The 23,361-nt window shown below is 39.1% G+C and overlaps 1 protein-coding gene across 1 annotated transcript in view; it reads right to left on the bottom strand.

Moving 5' to 3' along the window:
- Positions 1–23,361, bottom strand: part of DNAH5 (dynein axonemal heavy chain 5) — a 207,251-nt gene that overhangs the window by 10,335 nt on the left and 173,555 nt on the right. Inside the window, 10 exon segments of the mRNA XM_007451616.1 lie at positions 2,705–2,917; positions 4,619–4,834; positions 6,603–6,806; positions 7,453–7,658; positions 9,231–9,450; positions 12,213–12,458; positions 15,234–15,383; positions 18,251–18,372; positions 22,305–22,495; positions 22,985–23,099. Coding sequence (XP_007451678.1) covers positions 2,705–2,917; positions 4,619–4,834; positions 6,603–6,806; positions 7,453–7,658; positions 9,231–9,450; positions 12,213–12,458; positions 15,234–15,383; positions 18,251–18,372; positions 22,305–22,495; positions 22,985–23,099 — 1,883 coding nt within the window.

Raw genomic sequence — 23,361 nt, 5'->3', positions numbered from 1 at the left:
TTTTCCTTGGGTTATGACATTTAAGTTTTCAAATTATTCTTCCTGCTTAATGATATATGATAGAATCAGCTAGTCATCACATGGATTTCAGATCAAACCAGTTCAGCACACTGTTCAAGACATCTGTTTTCAGTAGAATCTCCTTCCACATACAAATATAGTCATGACCAATTTTGCCATAAAGCAATTAAAACAATTAATTGAATTAAATTTAACAGGTTTCAACTATTTTTCCTTAGGCTACATTTTCAGTAGATACATTATAAAATAAGATTTCTATTTATATAAATGTGCTCATGGCCTTATCAGCACTTTAAAATATATTTTGTGAATGATAAATCATAGAAGCCTTTCTCCACTTATCATTTTTTAATGAGGCAAACAACAGTTATTCTCTGAAGTTTTTGTCCCTTAGACTGCACTTTTATTTCCTCTGATGAAGGGGTAGAAATGGAAACACAGGTCTCTTTACCACAAACAAATTAATTGCATTCATTGCCTGTAATGTTCTGCCTGAATTCACATGTGGAACTCCTATTACTACAATTGGCATGGAAATGTCATTAACATTATCAGCAGCCACACTAGAAGGTATCTCCAAATCATATTTTATAACATTTTACTGTAACTGCAATATTTTATGTGTGAATAAATGTAGTGATCAACCTGGATAGATAAACTACTTGAATTTCAAATATCTTAAGAATTGATACGCCTATTTTTCAAGAGACAATGAGATTCCCAAAGACTGATAATAAGTAGAATAAAAACCTGTATAAAATGATTTTAATTTAAAAATGAGGTAACTCATTCTATCACATCTTTATAGATGTGTTAACTGAAAGAAGTGTTTTTATATGACATTTGATCTGAGGGCACAGGGACCCATTAATAAGGGGATGTCTCCAGGCAAGGATCCCTGTTCCAGAGCCTGCAGGTGCTCACCAAGCTGGGCGAGCTGTTTAGTGGAAAATGAGCCTGCAAGGGCCAGTGACCACGGAGGTTCTTCCTCTGTCATTGGCAAAGAGAAGAGTGAATTCATATAGAAAACTCTCTGGCCTTGGCAATGAATTTTTTGAAGGTGAGGAGAGAAAGGAGTCTGGTCAAAGCTGATTCTGAGTCTCTAGACCACGTGACTAGAGGGATGGATGGTGTCTCACCAAATAAGATGGAGAAGACAGTAGAACACTCCCCAATTACCATATACTGCCTTTGGGACCCACTGCCTTGGAATCTGCCAAAGCCCTGGGTGAGATATCAGAGTCTCAGCACTAAGTGAATCTCTTCTGAGAGACTCTCAGTTCTAACCCCATCCTGTCTCACCATCCCATTTACCTGAGTATCCTCCAGAAGGTTCCAGTCACCCCAGGACCCAATATCATCTCTATAAGTTGCCCTCCCTGCATAACCCCACCCTCCTGCCTCCCAAGTCCTTCCCCTGGACCCTCAGCATCTTCAGAGCCATGATCAGCAAACACCTCTACAGAGACATTCAGGTACTCATTTTACTCTTCCAAGTAAAAAATAAAAAATTCTTAAAACCACATCTACCATACAAACTGTTATATGTAGAATGGATAAACAACAGGTCCTACTGTATAGCACAGGGAACTATATTCAATATCCTGTAATAAACCATAGTGGAAAAGAATTTTTTTAAAAAACCCACATCTTGGTGCATATATATATAATGGAATATTACTCAGCCATTAAAAAGAATGAAATAATGCCATTTGCAGCAACATGGATGGACCTAGAGATTATCATATGAAGCCAAGTAAGTCAGAAAGAGAAAGACAAATACCATATATCACTTATATGTTGAATCTAAAATACGACACAAACAAACATACCTATGAAACAGAAACAGATTCACAGACGTAGAGAACAGACATGCAGCTGCCAAGGGAGAGGGGCTGGAGGGGAAGGATTGGGAGTCTGGGATCAGCAGATGCAAACTATTATATATAGAATGGATAAACAACAAGGTCCTACCGTAGAGCACAGGGAACTATATTCAATAGATTGTGATAAACCATAAGGGAAAAGAATATGAAACAGAATATACATGTATAACTGAGTCACTTTGCTGTGCAGCAGAAATTAACACAACATTGCAAACCAATGAAACTTCAATAAAATTTTAAAAACCCACACCTGTCATTTAGCACAATTAACAATACATAATCAATAAGCATACTGTTAAATTATTATCTTGTTATCTTGAGAGATACATACTCACATATTTACAGACGAAGCAAGGAAAAATGTGTCTCTTTGGTGTGACTTTTGATACCTGCGTGTGTCTAGGAACATTCCCTTCTATAAGACTAACATCATGAGCTTTGAAGTCCATGAGCTTGGGTTTACATTCTGATTCTTAGACTTCTAAGGTGTGTGATCTGGGAAAAGATTTAACACCACCCCCAACCTCAAGTTCCTCATCTGTAAACTAAGGGTAATAAATTGCCAGATTTAAATGAAACAGTGCATATAAATTGCCTAGCAGAGAACCTGAGATGTGGGAGATGTTAAATTATTTCCTTCCCTACCCACAATCCAAAAATACAGGGCTCTAAGGAGATTAGTCCCTAAGCAAAAGAACACTCTTAAGTACATTATTCTTACATGCTTTTCACTGGCCGATTACAACTATTCACAGCAATAAAGTGATTAGGCAGAATAACAGCTGAGCTAAACGTACTTTTTTCCACCGAGCAGGAATTCTGGCATCAAACATGCAATTCAGTGCATCTTGTAGATTTTCACTCATGATGATGGTGCCATCAATGGCAAGTTTTAGCTCGGTCAGGGTGCTTCGGACTAGGGTGAGTACCCTTTGCATTCTGTCTATCTCTTGCCTGAGGAAAATGTTCATCGGCTGGAATGGCCCCATCTTTTGCAGCCTCTCCTTTACCTGCCATGGAGACACCCAGCACGTGAAAAAGTAGACAGCTACTAATGTTATGTAACTGGTACCCTAGGGCTTCTGAAAGGGCCCCAAATTTTACAGTTCCATAAACAGTAAGCTTTTCTTTTTTCACTGCCAGAAAACAAAGAAGAAATAAAGAAGAAATGTCTGTTAAATGACCAGCTGATTTTTCATCCCATGTGGGAGAAGACAGGCCTCCATAAATTCACAGAATATACAATCTATGTCCACAAACATGTAGCCTTCCAAACAGCAACTGCACTTATTGGGAAATATTCACTACTGCCACTCCAAGACTTGCGAATACACACATGGACACACACAAGCAGATGTGTACACATACACAACAATTCTTAAGGCTGCCTCAAAAAAAGAGACTTCTGTTTTAAAAGCTTTCTGTTTTTCCCATCAAAGCATCTATCCATCCACCCACCCATTCATTTCTGTCTTACAAGTGTTTATTCAGAGTCTTTTGTGGATCAGATATCATGCCACGTTGAGTTGCTTTATCCTAAGCAAATTTAGCAAAAGGAAGGTGTCTCTTCTAAACCCCATACTTACCATGTTTGTTTATGTAATTATTATTATATTTTTAAGGCATTTTTATTGCTTTATAAATATTTCAACCACTGTTAGACATGAATGACCGCTTTCCTGATACTATAATGAAAGGTGCTTACGAAAGCTGGTAGCAGTATTGATTTTCTCCGAGCAAGTGATCAGAGATTCTTCCAAGGGAAATGAGTCCCTTGGTGACAGTTCCTTGAGTTCAGACTAGAACTAGCATCCAAAATGGCCTGCTTCATGGAAAATCATAGGATGCTCAAGTAACAAAATGCTGCAGACTTCCTTCTGAAAACCAGGTGGCAAGAGCAATATATAAAGAAACACGGTGGTCTTGTGACAAAAATGTCACAAGGTTAGTCCAGGTCATCTCTTAAGACTACATGGATGGGACTTCCCTGGTGGTCCAGTGGTTAAGACTCAGCGCTTCCACTGCAGAGGGCATGGGTTCAATCCTTGGCTGGGGAACTAAGATCCCACATGCCGTGGGGTACAGCCAAAAAAAAAAAAAAAATGCATGGAAAGTAAGCCACTTACTTTTGCTTTCCTCAAAGACTTAAACATGTTATCAGGGTAAATCTTTTCACAATAATTGCTAAAATGTCAAAAAGAATTAAGTTTCACAATCATCAGTTTTGCTTAGAAGTTACTTGCGTATTAAAAAGACAAATCAATGTTCCAAACCCATGAGATGAGGAAGCTGCAGAGTTAACAATATAACTATAGACTCCCTGAAATTAAGGAGGCCTGAATTACACAACATTTTCCTAAATAATCAATGCTTTACTCTAAGAATACATTTTTTTTCCTCTGAACAAATGACAATGTGAAGCGCCTCCGGGGAATGTTTTAGAAAAGCAAAATCCTAACCCATCGGTCCACACTTGTAACTTAATTAGGAAGATTAACGTTCTCATCAGGTTTCTTTATTATTCCTCTTTTGAGATGATTACATTTATAAATTCAAACACTTCTTTTTCTGGTTCTTCAAGAAGTAAGTTTTTTAAATGATTTTTTTTTATTTCAGAAAAATTATTTTTTGCCCTCCTCCCTTTGTCCTCACTCCCCCAACCAACCAGACACATCCACAGCTGACGTTTTGTCAGGATGCCATCAACTCACTTCAAATGGACCATAGTCTGGGGGCAGCTTCTCTAGCATGTCATCAGCCAGCCGGGCCACCACTGCCTCTCGGGTCTCATCCCCTCCACCAGAGCTATCCGTGGGCTGGATGCCCAGAATGGTGTCCAGCACGTCCTTGGCCAGCTTGCTTTGGTAGGTGATGTCGGCATTGGGGTGCAGCCAGAACACCTCAGGGCTGTCGTAGGTGGGCAAGCTCTGAACAACACAGACCGTAAGCACAGACTGCTGACACAAGTACCAGTTAAATTACACTGTCTTAGCAAATAAACATGTTTTTATTAGGATAAACATTTACATGATATGTCTTATTCATGGCAGGCCGCAACCTCAACAATTTCTCCAGGAAAGAATCAAAAGTTGTCTTGAAAAACAATTAACATAATAGGTCCATGGTTCTTTAATATCTGCACTTCAAGCAAATTCAATCAAAATGACACTATCTTGTTCTATAATATATTTGTAAGATGGAAAGGGAACTATGGATTGGTATTTTGTTTTTTGAAGGTCTCGTCTAATTCAAACCAATTGTTTAAATAAATGGTGTATAACGAATTGTTACTAAAAATGACAGTTTTAGCAATTTTGGCCCAATAAGACCAGAGGTGGGAAATGTACTTTCCCAAGGAGGACAGAGACTAAGAAAAACGAGAAATATTGAAAGAGCAACAAAGTTACAGAGAAAAACAGACAGCAAATGAGAAGCAAAACTAGCAGGTAAATACTCCCCCAGCTACTTGAAAAAAAGAAACTTTACCTACAATTTGACGTATAATTTTATGTGCGAATTGTATCCTTACCTTTATTCATGGTTTCCCTCCCTTCTAGTCCATTATTTTATTCCTTTTTACGTAATGCCCTTTTATGAGCTACCTCAAATTCATTGTGAAATGAGGTGTATGTAAATAAATATAATGTGCAGGTATACCTAAATTTATACCTTCATAGGCATTCTCCTATTCAGTACTAATGATTTAAAGACACATATAGTACAGTTAAGACAAATATATTTGTAGATTTGAATTAATAAAACTGTAGGGGTGATGATATATGATAAACTCATCACACTTATATATCATGGAACCTCTAAATATACTGATAAATTTAGCACTTGGCGGACTGTTGTGCTTTACTTTGTTCATCCTGAGATAAATCTTAGAGGCAAAAGAGATCGCTAAATGATGATCTAATGAAATCAAAGTATTGAGGCAGAAAATGTAGTTACCTGGAAGGACAAATCAGATTTTTTCCCAAATCTCCTGTCAAAATCCTATTCCTACTTAGAGCAGGCCTTCTCAGTTGGAGGTGATTTTGCCCCCGCCAGGGACATTTGGTAATGTCTGCAGACATTGTAGGTTGTCACAACTGGGTAGAAAGTGAAACTGACATCTAGTGGGTAGAGGCGAGGGATGCTGCTAACCATTCTATACAGGTCAGTCCCCCACTCAAGGAAGTATCCAGCCCTGAATGTCAACGGAGCCGAGGCTGAGAAACCCAGTCTTAGAGGAAGCTCTTCTATAGAGTGTGTTCCTGAACATACTCATAAGCTGTCCATCAGGCCAGGATTAAGGAACAGAGGTCACGGGATAATGCAAGTGGATTGAAACAGAACAGATTGAGTCTAGAGGCTGCCTTTGGGTAGAGAGCTCCAGGGGATTTGTGTAGGTTCCCTGGTTCTAAATCTGCCCAGTCTATCACCTCTCCAAAGAATATTCCTCACTGGGGCATTAAAAGGGGAGGAAAGAAGGGAATTCACATAAAACACACCCTCAGAACAAATATAAACAGTTTAATCATTAGGTGAATATATGAAGACAGCATCTATGGTGCTTGGAAACTTCCATGTTCAGTATGCATCACCATTAAATGTTATTTTCAAAGAAGTACATACAGTATAAATAAATATCAAAAAAGTCAACTTGCTATAGATACTTGCTCTATACAAAAAATTCTGAAGATGACAAACCTGAATATACTGAAGATAGTTATCCACCGTGCTGCATTTTGGAATATTATATCCTTGGTAAAAGCTAAAATCCGGTCCAAACATATTTTCACTGAACCAAACCTTAGTAAGTGTGTTCAACAATCTCTTGTCATAGTCATCAGTGACTCTGCCTCCGTACTGAATCTCTCCTATCATGTAGCGTACGGTGGTCCAGGAGACGCCCTGGGAAAATTTATAGAATGATTGTGGACTGACTACTGTCTCACCCCCATTTTCCCTGCCAAGTGACACCCATGTAATCATTGTCATCAATGTCATTTACTCATTCATTTATTCACTCCTCAGTAATGCGAAAAGTGCAGAAAGAAAGTTAAATAGGCAGACGTGAGGGGTGACTCAAAGCTCGTGATCATGACCTGAAATAGATTCTCTTGGTGCATTCATATGTTTCTATACTTTAATTTCAATAGGAAAAAAAAAATTGTTTATTTTTTGAGAATATAGAGGCTGTTCTTTAAAAAGCACACACTCCAAAAGTAATCTAGACTCTAAATTTTTCATGTTTTAGGATTTTAAAAAACACACTTCTTGACCCATTCCCCCCTCCCTCTAATAGACCCCGTTAGGTTGTCTTACTTGTAATGTCAACTTGTCTTTGAGAAGTAAAAACATAATCAAAATTTGTTCCTTTTTTTCCCCAAAATCAAGAGGCTAGTGTGACCCAAGCTGCTATGACTTAAAGAGAATGACTTTGCCAGCACAGAAAATCATCACTCTTACAGGATTTACGCCAAGGCTGGGCGGTCATGTTAGCTCCAGGACCCAAGTCCACAATCACCAGGGGCACGAAGCAGTGTGTGCACAGTACCTTTTTGAGATCCATGTCGTCTAAGTGGTTTTGGATGAACTGCACCGTGGCATTAAAGTCGGCTTGGTTAAATTCGTAGGGTATGTTCCACCCCAGGGGGCCGAACTTGCGCCTCTCCTGGACGGTGGAGTGCAGGAAAGCCACGGCATACAGCATGGGCTTCCACTGGGCTACAGTGCTCACGTCCAGCAGGTCTTGGCTCACACCTGTTGTGGTCAGTTAGGTGAAAAACTATATCATCTCTCAAACATCTTTACTTTCTACTACTTTTATAATCTATTAATTATTTTTGTAAATTCCTGATATTACACTTCACTTATCTTGAATTACTCTTACCATATTCATATGACAATTATAATTTAACTTTTGGGTACCCAGAGGGCATTCCTCTCTGAAAAATATGCACAGAGATTTGAGGCGGTGGGGGGCTTGCTAACATGGATCAAGTTCTTGGCCAACCTAACAAGATAATGCAGGGATAAAACAGAGATGGAAGAATAGTGGCAGTAAAACAAATTTTGCTGCTGTTACTACAACTACTACTACTACTACTAGGGGCATGTACACAGGTTGCAAATCGTGTATATAGAAGCCCATTGCTACTGAAAAGTACGAACTACTAGATATAAAATAAGCTGTAAGGATATATTGTACAACATGGGGAATATAGGCAATATTTTATAAATGGAGTAGAGTCTTTAAAAATTGTGAATCACTCTATTACACACCCATAACATATAATATTGTACAGCAACTATATCTCAGTTAAAAAGAATAATAAAATATAATAAAATAAAAAAGAAGCCCATTGAAACCTGAGTATACTCCCCCAAAATAATTATGATTCCTATATATGTACATATTATATTGCATATATAATTATAAATTTTTTCACTTGAAATCTTTTTTTACTGACAACATCCTTCCACATCTATTTTGTTGGCAAAAATTTGAGACTTGTTGACAACTCCAAAAAAATTTCTTTGTAGATTTTTCAGATTGCTATGTAATAATTATTATCTTGATGATTATTATTAAATACACTATTTTAAATTAAATTTACTCCAATTGTCCTGGATAGTTTTTATTATCACCATTTTAGGCACAAGAAAACTGAAACTCAGGTTGTTTGAGTGATTAGCGCCCAAGAGAACAAAGCATTTGTTCAGGCAGTATCAGAGACGGGATTTCTAACTCCAAGTCCATACTCTTTCTGTGACCATGAGCCTAAGACAGGAAGCTATGACACAGAAGGAACAAATGGACAGAGAGTAATCTCAGCTCCAGTTGTGATAGGAGGGGCATTTTGGTCTGGTTTGGTGGCCGTTGTCGGATTTCTAACTTAGCTCACATTCTGACATCCTGACACACAACTTCATGCAATGAAAGTAGAGACCATAATTGTGACTCAGCCTCTCCTCTTGCAAGAGGCTACTGCCCTATGTTAGGTATGGAGCACGAAGACCATAAATGACATTATCCATTTTAGATGTTAACTTAGAAAGGCAAGTGTCTAGCAGAGAATAGCATAGGCCAAAGTAGAGCAATAGTGAGGAAATAGCAAAAATATAAGGTGGAAACCTGAGCTCTGATGCCCGAACACGGCCAGAGGATATTCCACATGGAGCAGGACAGAGGGGGCTATCCCTTCACCATCATGTTAAGTCATAGCACCACTTCCTATAACTAATCCCAGCTAATTCATTTTTCATAATTTCTTTAAGAAAACAATTTAAGCACAAGAACTCCTGTAAATTTGGAAGTATTCCTCGACTCACCACCATATGTTCTTTTCAGTCCTGCCCGGAGTCCCTGGGGGGGCTCATTGGCAAATTTAATGGACAGCTGAAGGAGGGTAATGGGAAACTGTTTATGAGCCTCGGTCGTCATCCACAGGCGGAAAGCATCATGTACAATCTCAGTTTCTATAATTATGTCCATTAGCTCATCCATGAAATTGAGCCCCAGATGGCAGTTCTGCAAAAGTGCCCATCCTCCCTACATCAACAACAGTACATGGAAATTAGTCGATTTTGTGTCAGAGATTTAAATTAGTACATTCTTTAGGAATTAAGTAATTAAAATTTAATAGAAAAGCACGCTAACCCCTTTAAAGTAATCTAGGTCAAATCTAAGGATATGATCATGTTGAACTGAGATAGGTTACATTTCTTCTTATTCCATGTATGTGTCTCACAGAATACTAGCATGCCACCTGTAGTAATAATATATAGTGGGGGTCATGAACATCACCAAAGTGAAACATAAAAAGAGAAAATGGCACTTCCAAGTAAAGATGGTTGACTGAAAACTGTCACTTAGCTCAGCTGCCTCCCCAAATTCCATGAAAAGTACAACAAAGGGACTTTTTTAAAGGTATGAACTCTGAAGGACAAAGATAGTGAGGGTGAAGACAATGTCAATAACACGGAAAAGAGACTCAAGAAAGCTGAACCCTAAACCGACCATTCGGGGAGAGCTGAGACGTAAACTGATTTATAACATATAACTCCCAAAACACTCAAGAAGAGGTGACGAAGGTCCTTCTGGAAGTGGGGGAAGATGATGGACTAATACAAGAAGATTGAAAGTCCAGACCCCCGACATGTTTCCTTAATGGAAGATGGAAAGTTGATTTTCTTTAGAAGGCAAAACAGACAGGGTTTGCAGTGGAGGACAGCAGCCTGTTAAGAGTATAGGAACCTCACTGAAAACAGGTAAAAGAAAGCTTACCTATTGAATTTGGAGACCTAGCACCTTCCTTCTCCCACTGAGTTCCCAGAATACAGACAGCAAGGTATATACCCTCTAGAATAAGGAAGAACCTTCTCTGGGGAATCTGACCACTCTAACAGCAAGAGCCTTAGAAAATAAAAAGCCATATCTCTTGTATAAATTATTCTATGAGCATAAGAAGATTCTTGTATAAAGCAACACAGGCAAAAATTTAGGTCATGAAATAATAATTTATTCAATACCTAATCTATAGAACATTTTTTGCCAAAATCATCTACCATACCCAGATCATAACCTCAAGTTGTTTTCTTGACTCTCTGACTTTGGATCACTTAAATTTGATTAGTGTAAAGATTTGATTAGTGTAACCTGAGATATTTTTCTTTCCAAGAAACAAACTAAGCACCAGATATAAAATCTTAGTCAAGTTATACGTAAAACTGATCATTGTGGAATGTCACATATTCCCTTACATTTTCTTCAGAAGTATATAGCACTGCTGAATAAATAACTATTTATTTTGTCCTATGAAAATTTAATTGACACTATTTACAATTCAAAAAAAAAGGGAAATTAAATATAAAACATAACTACAAAAAGGCTTCAGATGCTCTCTTTCATCCAGCATACAAGTGACTCCTGATCTTTCTTAGGTGAGAACTTGGAAGGTTCAATCTTCACCCATGGAAAGGAATCTTTGGCCAAGGTTGTTTCTTTGGCATTGCCACACTCTGTATGAATATTCGGTGTTCTTACTGAGCAGATCATCCATTTTGCTATTCTTGGGGAGTTGGTTCACTCTGTCATAAAATACTATTGTCTCTGACAAGTTATAAGCATGCTAATAATAATAAAGATTTTTAAAATTTTTTACTTGAAATTAAACTACTAAACAAAACCACAGATAAATTGAGGGCTAAAAATATTCCATTTAAATTCTAATTTAGTTGCCTGAAGCTATTAGTTACACCATTATTTATTTTAAATTCAAGTTAATTTCATGTCCTGTGAATGTTAGTGTTTTTGCTCTAAGTACAGTACTATGCAGAGGAAGGAAGTCAAGGGGGAGGGAGGATGACGGAAGAGAGGCCAGGATGGAGGCCCACCAAGCCCTCGTGTCAGACCAGACCTAGGATTCTGAATCATGGGTGTAGTTTTTCATCTCCCAACATATTTAAATCAGGTGCTTTCTGCCCTCTCCCTCCCAACTACAAACTAAGTGCATCAGGCAGAGCACAGCACACATGAGCGAACTCTCCCTTTCACCAAAGCTGAGGGCATGGCACAGCTTGAGGATGGAAGAGGTAAACATGGAGGTTCTAGAACGCAGTAAGCTCAGTTCCAGACCAGGAGAAGGGGACCAGGATACAGCACAGTGGTAAGATTCTAGAGTCAGCAGCTGGGACCTAGAACCCAATGGTTTCAGGGTGAGCTTAGTGTTTGGTCTGCTCTGTACACTGTTGGATTTGCAAGCTGCAAAGGGCTCTAGGAGACCCACCTGGAAGGCAACAGGCCAGGTTTCCTGAAAACCTCTGGTACCACCACAGGATAATAGCAGATTCCTGGCCTCTGGGATTGGGGGCAGGCCTAGGGGACCCCAGGGCACAGATGATGCATTCTGGAACCCAAGAAAGGCATGGTGTTGTAGATTCTAGAGAGCTATGGATTCCAAGAGCAGAGCTGGAGGGGTTGGAGCATATGGCAGAGAGGAGGAACTATAAACCCTACAGAGCGTTTGGGACCTGGAGTGGGGTTTAGCGTTATGCAAACTTGTCAGGAAATAAGATGTTCTAATTGGGCAAGTTTTCCATAAGTCAAGGCTCAGCAGAAAAAGTTTTCAGTGTGTCCATTTTTCTAATAGAAAATTGTGTCCAATTTTCTAATAGATATCATGCTTTTTCCTGTTTAGTAAACAGAATACAATACCTAAGTTTAAACTCTTAAGGATTCATAAGCTCTCCGCATCGTTATTCTATAACCTGTAATGTCAACATCATAACACAAAAGTAGACATCTGGTCTCACATTCGCCATGGTCTGCTGCAGGAGCTTGCGAGCATGGACCTCCTGGCCCTGCCCCATGGACACGTAGCGGGTTTCTATTTTTAATCTCTTCCCCAAGGCGATGATGGAACCTGTGGGGTCTGAGCCCATAGACAGGAGACAGATGAGTGGTGTCCGCAGGTCAGATTCCTCCCATGTCTTTTCCAAGTCCAGGATAACACCTTCCGCATACTTTTCTCCCATGGAGTCCACGATGTACTTACGTGCCTGCCAAAAACAGTACACGAGTCACCAAAACTAGCTCCAACTCCTTCTTGTGCATAATTCAATGTGGTTTCCAAAATTCATTTTTGTAGATTATCTCAATGATGTCTACAGTAACCCTGCCAGGAAAATAGGGCAGAGGCTTTTTTCTCGTTGGTTTATCTGTTGGTTTGCTTGCTTGCTTGTTTGAATCCTCTCTCTGTAGAAGCTGAGTTACTTGCCAAAAACACAATCACCCACTTAAAAGACTAGAACCCAGGTTGGCTGACTCCTTGTCTGGGACCTGTTTCAATACACCAGCTGCTTCATGCTACACAAAAGATTTAAAATATTAGGGAACTCTATTATTGAGGATGCTTTAAGGGAAAAGTATATGCATTCAAATAATCAAGTAAACAGTACAATGCCTGGGATTTAATGGGTACTTAACAAATAGATAATTACTGCTGAGTGACTACTTATGTAGTGAAATTTATTGCATACTTATCAAACTAATTAATTTTTAAAGATTTAATCCAATTGCATTTGGAGCACACGGTACCACTTAATTTTGTATCTCTTAATATTTTTTCAAGGTTGGCCAGATCCAGTATTGAATTCTCTAACCTGAGTATAAATGCCTGCACATTTTTTACAGCTTTCTGAAAGGTACTTTACAAGTTTGCCTGACATGTTCTTTGGTTTCTCCAAAAGTCTACTTGTTTACACATTCATCACAGCCACTGGGCAGTGTGCTTCATGATCAGGAAGGACTTCAAAGGCTGGACGCTCAGGTGTTCCACAAATTGCAGTTGTTTCTCAGCCACAGGCACCTGGGTACCTGCCATCATTGCAGCATCTCTCAAGATCCAGGTGTTTTGGCATCTGGCATAGCAAGGAGCTCAAAATGGCCAATCTTGCCACAGAATTCAGCACTGACCCCACCTGGACATTTCCATCCAAGCTATGAGCTAACATACTCTTACCTATACATACATCAGGGGCCAGGTGGTAAATATATTAGGCCTTCGTGGCCATACAGACTCTGTTGCCCAACTCAACCTACCACTGCAGCATAAACAAATGATAGCTCATAAATAAATGAGCATGGCTATGTTCCAATAAAAGTTTATAGACAATGGAATTTGAATGCTATATAATTTTCACATATCATAAAACATTATTCTTCTTGGCTTTTTTTCAACCATTTAAAACTATAAAAACCATTCTTAGCTCACAGCTGTACATACACAGGCAGTAGCACAAGATACCCTCTGACAGTGTGTTCTTCTTGCAACCAGGCTTTTGAATGCCCCTGGACATGCACTCATGCTCAGCCAAACTGCTATGGACAAGCCTGATGTTGCTTGTGGGGAATGGGGATTAAATATGTCCACATTGTAGACCCTGTAATATGCTTCCCCAAATGGTGTCTGGTTGAAAATCACAAAAGGAATCTAATGTGAGAATAAAAACTTCAGAGGAGAGAACATTTTTCCAAGGGGCCGTCTAGATCTTGCTTAAGACTTGGGTTTCACCATAAGGGCCATGGGAAGCCATTAAAGGAATATCATAATGATATTTCTGTTTCTTCTAGAATATACAAGATGGACTAAAGTGGGCAAGAATGAACTACAGGAGACCAGTTAGAAAGACATGGCTGTCATCAGCCTAAGGGTGACAGAGGCCAGAATGAAGATGACAAAGTTATCTTAAATTTCAGCACTGAACCCAATAAAGTGTTATGAAAACTATAAAAAGGGAAGGAAGGAAGAGAGGGAGGGAGGAAGGAGAGAAGGAAGGGGAAAAGAAGAGAAATTTCTACACCCCCCTTAAATAAGGCAACTGTTTGACAATTCATTTGGGCAGGATAAAAGTAATGAAGTTGAGAAGAAAAACCAAAGGAAGGGTGACCTCAGTGCCCTGAGTTGCAAAACTCATTTTTCTTTTCTCAGTAAATAATTGAATCTAGTTGTCTTCATGATTCCACAGTACCCAGGTGGTTACTCCATATGTTTTTAACACTCCCTCTGGAGAGTGAAGGGGAAAAATTCCTACATTCTATTAGAAACCCCAGCCTACTGTTATTTTATGACTTATTTAAAGAAGTCCATTTAAAAAAAAAAATCAATGTCTGTGAATAGTAGAGTTCAACTTTTAGCTGTGAAGGCAAGATACCACAAGTCTGTTTCATGGGTAAATTTCCATGACAGCAAGGCCAACAGATTAAAAGTCTTCGAAAAGATGGATCTTGTAGAGGCAGGGTTTACATTTAAATGATATGTATCATTCAAAGAAATTTAGGCAAACCTTCTTTCTCACATCGAGGTTTGTGACACATCCTGGTGTAATGGCTACGGATTTGGGGATGCTATACTGCCCTGTAGTCTTCCTCTCCCCTCCCCAGTACCTGAGCAGTCTTCCTATTTAAGAAACATCACTTTACTACTAGCAAAATGGAGTAGCCATATCTTTTCTGAGTTAATATAAAAATGATATGGAAAAAACAATGCGTTACCTTCGCATTAGACCTATATAACCACCTTACATAGTTTCCTCATTCACTCTTATTGTATCACTTAGACCAAAGAAAATTATTAAATCACTTAGCCCAAATATACACCTCTGTACACTTATTTGTTGTTTATTTTTCCATTTTTCACAAATGTATTGCTAGAAAATTACACAGAAGCCTACACAAAAATTCTCACTGGGGTTAACATTTTAAATATTCTTTTAAATTTAAAAGGAAATGTTCCTTTAAAATATTCTCCTATTTTTAAAATGTGTACTTTTTACCTGGGCAATGGTTCTGTCGGGACACCAGGATCTAATAAGGAGAAGACGTCTAAAGCAGTCTAGAGATTTATCATAGGCATTTGGAAGGGGTTCCTCCTCAGGGTTTTTCTTATCAAACCAAATTTTCCACATTTTCTCATTTCTTGATATCTGAAAATACCAGGGGATAAGAAAAGTGTCACACCACAGAAAAATCTTTCAGTAAGCATTCACAGATATTTTTTCTCTTTCTGACCATTCCAGGCATGTGTGAATGCTATTCCTTGAGTATTTTTTAAAATTTTATATCCTAGCACCAAAAAGTTGAGAGTCTAAAATCAAATGTGATTTGCTCTAAAGTCAGTCTGTATTAACACCAGCCTCCAGCTCCCTCTTAAAGGAGGGAGAGCCCTGGGTTGTGGAATTTCTTCTATGACTTTGTGGGAACAAATCTGCAAAGAATAGAGAAATCAATGGAAATTCATTTTCATTATTTTAAGGAAATCTGTTTTGCTCCATGAGATCCCCTATGACTAAGAACCAAGTCTCAGGCTTCCCTGGTGGCGCAGTGGTTAAGAATCTGCCTACCAATGAAGGGGACACGGGTTCGATCCCTGGTCCGGGAAGATCCCACACGCCGGGAAGCAACTAGGCCGGTGCGCCACAGCTACTGAGCCTGCGCTCTAGAGCCCTCGAGCCACAACTACTGAAGCCCGTGCGCCTAGAGCCTGTGCTCCACAACAAGAGAAGCCACTGCAACGTGAACCACAATGAGGAGTAGCCCCCGCTCACCACAACTAGAGAAAGCCCGCGCGCAACGAAGACCCAAGGCAGCCAAAAATAAATAAATTTATTATTTTATTTATTTATCTTTTTATTTTTGGCTGCCTTGGGTCTTCATTGCTGCACACGGGCTCTCTCTACTTGCGGCGAGCAGGGGCTACTCTTCGTTGCGGTGCGCGGGCTTCTCATTGCAGTGGCTTCTCTTGTTGCGGAGCACAGGCTCTAGGTGCGCGGGCTCAGTAGTTGTGGCACATGGGCTCAGTAGTTGTGGCTCCCAGGCTCTAGAGCTCAGGCTCAGTAGCTGTGGTGCATGGGCTTAGTTGCTCCACGGCATGTGGGATCTTCCTGGACCAGGGCTCAAACCCATGTCCCCTGCACTGGAAGGCGGGCTCTTAACCACTGTGCGACCAGGGAAGTCCCAAAATAAAATAAATAAATTTATTTAAAAAAAAAAATAGAACCAAGTCTCATTCGCTTATGTTTCCTCATTTCCCAGGACCATTCTTGGAACAAAAGAAGACATTTACTACATGTTTATTATTGAAGTCTCTTGGTCAATACTCTATTAATCTACAGTAATTGGAAATACACCACTTAATATCAGCATCAAATGAATAATCACACTTGCTTCCTTTAGGCAATTGGTAAAGGAAGAAAACACAGTCCATTATCATTTGAAGCTTAAAAAATCAAAGAGAGGCAAGCATTACATGGGCAAGCATCTCAAAATCATAGAATAAATCACATCTGCAGATAAACATGATCTTATGTTCTCTGGTATATTCCCTTTGATTAAAGCCCCAAGTGTTTTCCTTGGAGATCTAATCAAAGGAAAAATCATTTGGGTTCATATTTAGAAAATATCATGTAAGAATAAAAAAATAACCTCTTTCAATCGTGAAAGACTACATAATATGGAGGGATCTCAGGTATACGATATAATCTCCAGAAGACAGATACTTCAATAACTGATAATGGTCCAGGAACGGTCACTAGGAGTCATCCCATGGGGGAACAAGCTAGAATGCATTAAAATCTCCCCCCCCCAAAAAAGCTATTTAACCCAAAAGAATGGCTTATACCCTAATTACATGGTAATCACCAGGTGTAAGCCAAAACATAAAAATATAGCAGAGCTTAAGCTTCCAGTCAACTTAAACTGGCAGAGTCAAGAAAGAGCATTAGGACAAATACCATATGATATCATTTATATGTGGAACCTAAAATATGATACAAGTAAATTTATCTATGAAACAGAAACAGACTCACAGACATAGAACACAAACTTACAGCTACCAAAGGGGAAAGGGGGTGGGGGAGGGAGAAATTAGGAGCTTGGGGTTAACAGATACAAACTACTGTATATAAAATAGATAAACAACAAGGTCCTACTGTAAAGCACAGGGAACTATAGTCGATATCTTGTAATAAACCCTAATGGAAAAGAATATATGTATATATATGCACAACTAAATCACTTTCTTGTACACCAGAAACTAACGTAACATTGTAAATCAACTATACTTTAATGATTAAAAAAAAAAAAAAGAACCAGTGTTAAGACATTTTCTGGTGAAAAAGAGCCTTCATCTGGCAGCTGAAGAAAGCCACCTTGCTGTCCATGCAGCTTCTCGCTGGTCATCAGATTCTCAAGAAGCTATTTCCTGGCTTGTCCCAATTCAACTTTCTATACCCAAGTTCCATAATACCAATATATACACCATTCATCAGGAACTTGCTGCTTATGAAAGGACAACGACTTCTAAAGATAAAAGGCCAGGTGTTTGTTTTAGATTCAGACCCAGATGCCTATAGCTAAGGCAGTATAAGGAAGAGAGGAAGAAGAGAGAAACAAGGGGTAAGAATGGATATTTACTACTTAGAGGAAGGGTGTTCTTATTACTTTTCATTGATCTTTAGAAAGACGGCAAAACCTTTTAATCATATCTAATCATTTAATCTAATTGAAGCTGTTTTCCCACTTGAGAGTCTCCAATTGGTGATACTGACATATCATCCAGGTCAGCGTTGGTTAAACTTCCTAGGTAACTAATTTCTTCCTGCGAGACCAGCCTGCCATGGATGGAGTGTGCATTATCAGAGTATGAGTGAGCGGTGAGGAAAGTCAAGCACTGGTCATACCATTTTAAGAGTGACAAAGAAATCTCTCTCTCCCCCAAGGAGTGTAGCCAAATGATAAATCAGGAAGCTGCTCACTGTGACATTATCGTAAGTTTACTCAAAGTACAAGTTACCTGATCAAGGACATCAGAAAACTGTCTAAGTTTGCTCAGTTCCACCAAATTCAGCCAGGTCACGTCCAGGATTCATTTAGATGGTTTAGGAGGACAGGCTTTCAAGTCCAACGAGGCACCACCTTTCAAGTTAAACATATTAAGTTATTAAATTTTTCTTTCTTTACTGTAAAACAATCTCTTTATAAAAAACTTTTGCTGAAACTATTTTAATATCAATTCTTTTACTACCTGGACATTTATTAAACTCAGAAATATAAGTCATAGTGATGAACAAGCTTTAACATTTAATAAAGGAATAGATGATTTTAGAAAAACACATTTAGGGATCAATAATATAGCTTTGGATTTAGGTAAGTGGTGGATTCTGTCTTTGCTCCACCTGGCCAAGGTCTGGGACAAGCCAGCTCATCTGTCTGGAACTCTGTTTCCAAATATGTACAATGGGAATAATGAAGCCTAGGTGTTGTGATAATGGCAGAAAATATATAAAGTGAGTGTAAAGCACTCAAAACAGGATCAAGGACAAAGCAGAGGGTCACTAAATGAGCAGCTATTGTCAGCATTAAGAACTGCCAAATATTGGCACAAGCTCATTTTAAGGAGATAATTTATCTAGAAATGTTAGTAGCACTACCTGCGTTTGAAGGGTTCTCCTGTATAAATCAGTATATTATTTACATCCATTTTGAGCACACCCAAGGGCCCTGTGCTATGTCACTTATTTTTTGTCAATCTATCCACAACAAACATTTCCATTTGGTACTGACACCTATCTTTTTGCTGATGATTTACCTACGCTCACGTAACTCATATAACTCTCACAGCGCCCTAAAATAAATGACAGTTTAAAAAGTTATTGTTGCCCATCCCAGAAAAACTAAATGTGTGAACAATCATATTTTAAGTCAAAGAAAGAGTTAGCAAGACTTCTATAGGATAAAATATTCTGTTCAATAAATAACATCTATTAAAAGGTTTCAGGGAAAATACGCTCTAACCATAATTCTTAGGAAGATATAACCAATCCATTTGGCTACAATCTTTTTTTGAACAGAGCAGGTCATAAACAAGTAATAATACTCAAGATATTTACTGAGCCAATCTCTACTTTATTCAGGTACCATGGAGCCCACGAAATTGTTGTCTTTTGCCAAATCCATCTTAGTAGACGTCCAAGGTAAGTGGAACAAGAGGTAAGTGAAGCCACTTCAGTGAAAATATTAGCTTATGAAAGCAAAACAGATTGCTTGAACACCAGGAAGCAGCTAAAGACCTAAGGACAACGCCACTGTGTTGAAAACTGTCACACCAATTTCCATGGAAACTGTCCATTTTCCAACAAACTGAAAAGAATGATGTATTCACCACAGGATTAGGGAGAAGCTTTTCATGGAAAAGAGTGTTCCTCGCAGCCAAAGATTATTCATTGTTTAATAGAGGGTAACACTGTCATGAATATCTTGCCTGCCTCAGAAGTATACTTTGGGCAACAAAGAATGTTGTAATGGTAGGGAGTGGGGAACATATTCCTGGATAATATGGCACCAGATTAGATGGACTTTTGATGAATAAACTGCTGGGATAGGAATAATTCAAAATAAATTCTCAAGATGATTGAGAATTATGCCAGTTCCTTCATCCCTCAAACCCTTGCTTTGGGAGAAAGAAGGTTTAAATCTTTATCATTATACCTTGTAAAAGTGAAACATGCTTACAATGATTTATACAAGTTGTACCTTGTATCGTGAAGTGGCATAGCTAAGGTAGACTTAGAAAGTCATCCAGGCTGATGCTTTCCCACCTTAGAGATGAGTAAATTAAAAAATCAGTATCAAAACACTGCTGCTATCTAAACAACATTTTCAAACAAGTGATTTTAAAGTCCTTACAGAAAGAGTTCATGTCATTGGGCAGCTTTCACCAACATAACTAACAAAGGGAAATCTTATGAAACTCTGTGTCCTAAAGGAGTACAAGAAATAGCTGTTGAATGCCAAAGTCCCACAAAATCCTGTCCAACCTATGCAAACCTCAGACTAATCGAAATAAACTAAAAAACCAAAGATAATATAACAATGCCTATCGTCTGTTGATCTATTCTATGTGCCAGGGTTTATATAAGTTGTCGAATTCTCAATAATCCTATTATGTAGATTTGACTATCTTTGTTTCATAGCTGAGGCAACTGAAGCTTGAAAAGTTTAAATAACCTGATCAAAACCACTCATCCAGAAGGTGGCAAAGCCACTATTTTCCCTTAGAGTCTTCCCAACTCTAAATCCCATGTTTGTTTCGATCACGCCAAACTGTAACACACTTTACAGTATTTCTGGACACTATGTTCAATGTCATTTCCATAGGGAAATGCATCTCTCTCCTGAATTGAGGGTGTCAGGAACAACTTTCCCATAGGAAGCTCCATCAGCTGGAGGACCAGAGTCACTGAGGCCAGAAATCATTTATATATGAAGGACTCACTGAAGAGGGCAACTCCTACACCTACATGTCCATCTTAGGTGATGTCTCACCAGACCATTCATCTTCCACGTGCTCTGATTTAGGAAACTTGGAACAAAAAGAAATCTAAGGGGCAAGGGTTCAACGTTTAGAAACAAGAGAGAGAAAGAGAAAGAGAGATCATCCACAAATCATAATTTCTGAGTTTTCAAGTCTAACTAAATGAGTCTTTATTGCTACCATAAGATACATAGATATAGTTATAGAGGCATAAGCATATGTGTATGAACATGAATATGCATTTGTGCATGTATAAGTATGACTCTGACCTACATACCCCCATGTGTGCCCTTCTCTAAGGCCCCCATTGGGATCCTCTTCAAGTTCCTCTGCAAATCTACTCTCCATGTAGGTGAAGTCAATGAAAATCCACCCCTCCAAAGATAAAGTTGTGCCTTATCTTTAAAGATAAGCCTTTGTTTAAAAAGGTAGAGTAGATAAAACCATTTCCAGCCTAGCATCATTTCCACTGTTCCTTTAAATACTTTTTGTCCAGACATTCAAGAATGTGATAGCAAATGTGTGTTTCCCAGCCTTCCACGGCAGAGGGGACCTGTCTGTGATCAATGTTACAATACATACAGAGGAAATATCCATGGGATGAGTGGCATGGTCACCTCACCCACTCTGCTCCAGCCACCCTGGTTGCTTTGCTTTGCCTTCATCATAGGACGCCCTCTCCCACGACAGGCATTGATGTCACCTCCTCAACCTTCAGCACTTTCTCTAAACGTCCCCAGGACCAACATCCCCTGGCCCTTCAGGTCTTGGCCACCTGTCCATCTCTCGGGAATCCTACCCAATGAGAGATCCCATTAAATATCCCATTAAAAATTTTAAACCTTCCCCACTCCACATACTAAACATTCCCCAACTCCCTTATCCCTCTCTGTTTTTCCATAGTGCTTACTAGCTCCTGACACACTGCACAATTTACTTACTGTTTATTATGTTTCAAGTGCCTATTCTGTGTCCTGGCATGCAACAGTTTCCCAATAAATATTCATGCAATTAATGAACAAATAAAATAGTTCCGACTTCCCTGGTGGCCCAGTGGTTAAGAATCCACCTGCCAATGCAGGGGACACGGGTTCGATCCCTAGTCCAGGAAGATCCCACATGCCGTGGAGCAACTGAGCCCATGCGCCGCAACTACTGAGCCCGTGCTCTAGAGCCCGCGAGCCACAACTACTGAGCCCGCGAGCCACAGCTACTGAAGCCCGCATGCCTAGAGCCCGTGCTCCACAACAAGAGAAGCCACCACAGTGAGAAGCCCGCACACCACAACAAAGAGTAGCCCCCGCTCGCCGCAACTAGAGAAAGCCCGTGCGCAGCCACAAAGACCCAACACAGCCAAAAATAAAAAGATTAATTAATTAATTAATTTTTTTAAATGTTAAAAAAAACCTCACATAAATGCAATCTTCATTGAAATGCAAGGAAACTGCTATTGCTAAAAAAAAAAATGCACAAGACCTTAACTATAATTCCTACATCTGCACCTGTACACAATGCTTTCTACTCTAATATTGACCTTTAATAAGGGTGAGAAACTCTTCATGCTTGACCCGGTTCCTCTGCATGTCAATCTTTAGGGTAAGCAGCAGGGTGAAGAGAAATTTGTGCCCCTCGTACAAACCCCGAGCCGTGTACTTATAAACCTCATAGGTCATGTGCTCGATGATATTAGCAATCCTCTTGCTTGTAATTGGGCTCTTGACAGACCTGGAGAAGAGAACATTTAAATCAGGCTTGTCCCACTCTTTTCAATTGTCCCTAAAAACAACGTCTTTAACGGAAAATAAGTAACTCTGGAGGACCAATTCTTACTTTTTACACATCAAGAGTAAGCCTCCTAAATCTAAAATAACAAGCACTCTCTCCACATGAAATAACAGAATCCTCCATGTTGTCTGAATCAATTTTACCTGCGGAGTATTATCACTCACAACAATGTCTGGGGAATTTTCTTGTTTAACAGAAACTTGGGGAAACCAAAGGAATCGATCAGTGGATGAACAGTTGGTAGAGCTTTCTCTAAGCATAAAATGACAAATGAGAATGATTTGTTAACACACTGGTAATTACACTCAACTTAGATTTAAAGAAAAAAGAAGCAGCTTAGTTGCAAAGGGAAAATAAGTTATCAATGTAATGTCACTGTTCTAACCCACAGATACAGAATTCAGCTTGGCTTCCTGAGTACAGACGTACCTGGCCAAGGAAAGGTCAAACAAGCCAAGAAACTGGCGGAGCGAAGTCTGATACATCTCATTAACCAAGCACATTTCCGTGATGAGGAAGTAGAGGATGCTGCCCCGGGTAGCAACTAAAAGACAAAGAGCAATGACGCACTTGCTACAAGCGCAGAAAATAAATGACCCATGCACAGATCAGTCTAAACGCTAAATGAAACAAGTTTTATTTGTACGTCTTAGCAAACCAACAATGGGAGTCTAGAGCAATGTCATCATATATATTGAATCCTTCTTTGTAAGCTTTGAACAAGTAGTCTGCTATCTGGGTTCATTAAATGATACTTTCTGTTTTGGAATCTCTAGATTCCTTATAAATACATTTTTTTACACTCT

The sequence above is a fragment of the Lipotes vexillifer genome, unplaced genomic scaffold (genome assembly GCF_000442215.2).
Source record: "Lipotes vexillifer unplaced genomic scaffold, Lipotes_vexillifer_v1.1 scaffold590, whole genome shotgun sequence".
Lineage (NCBI taxonomy): Eukaryota > Metazoa > Chordata > Mammalia > Artiodactyla > Lipotidae > Lipotes > Lipotes vexillifer.
Note: the sequence above shows the minus strand (reverse complement) of the source record. Positions and strands in the feature narration are given on the sequence as shown.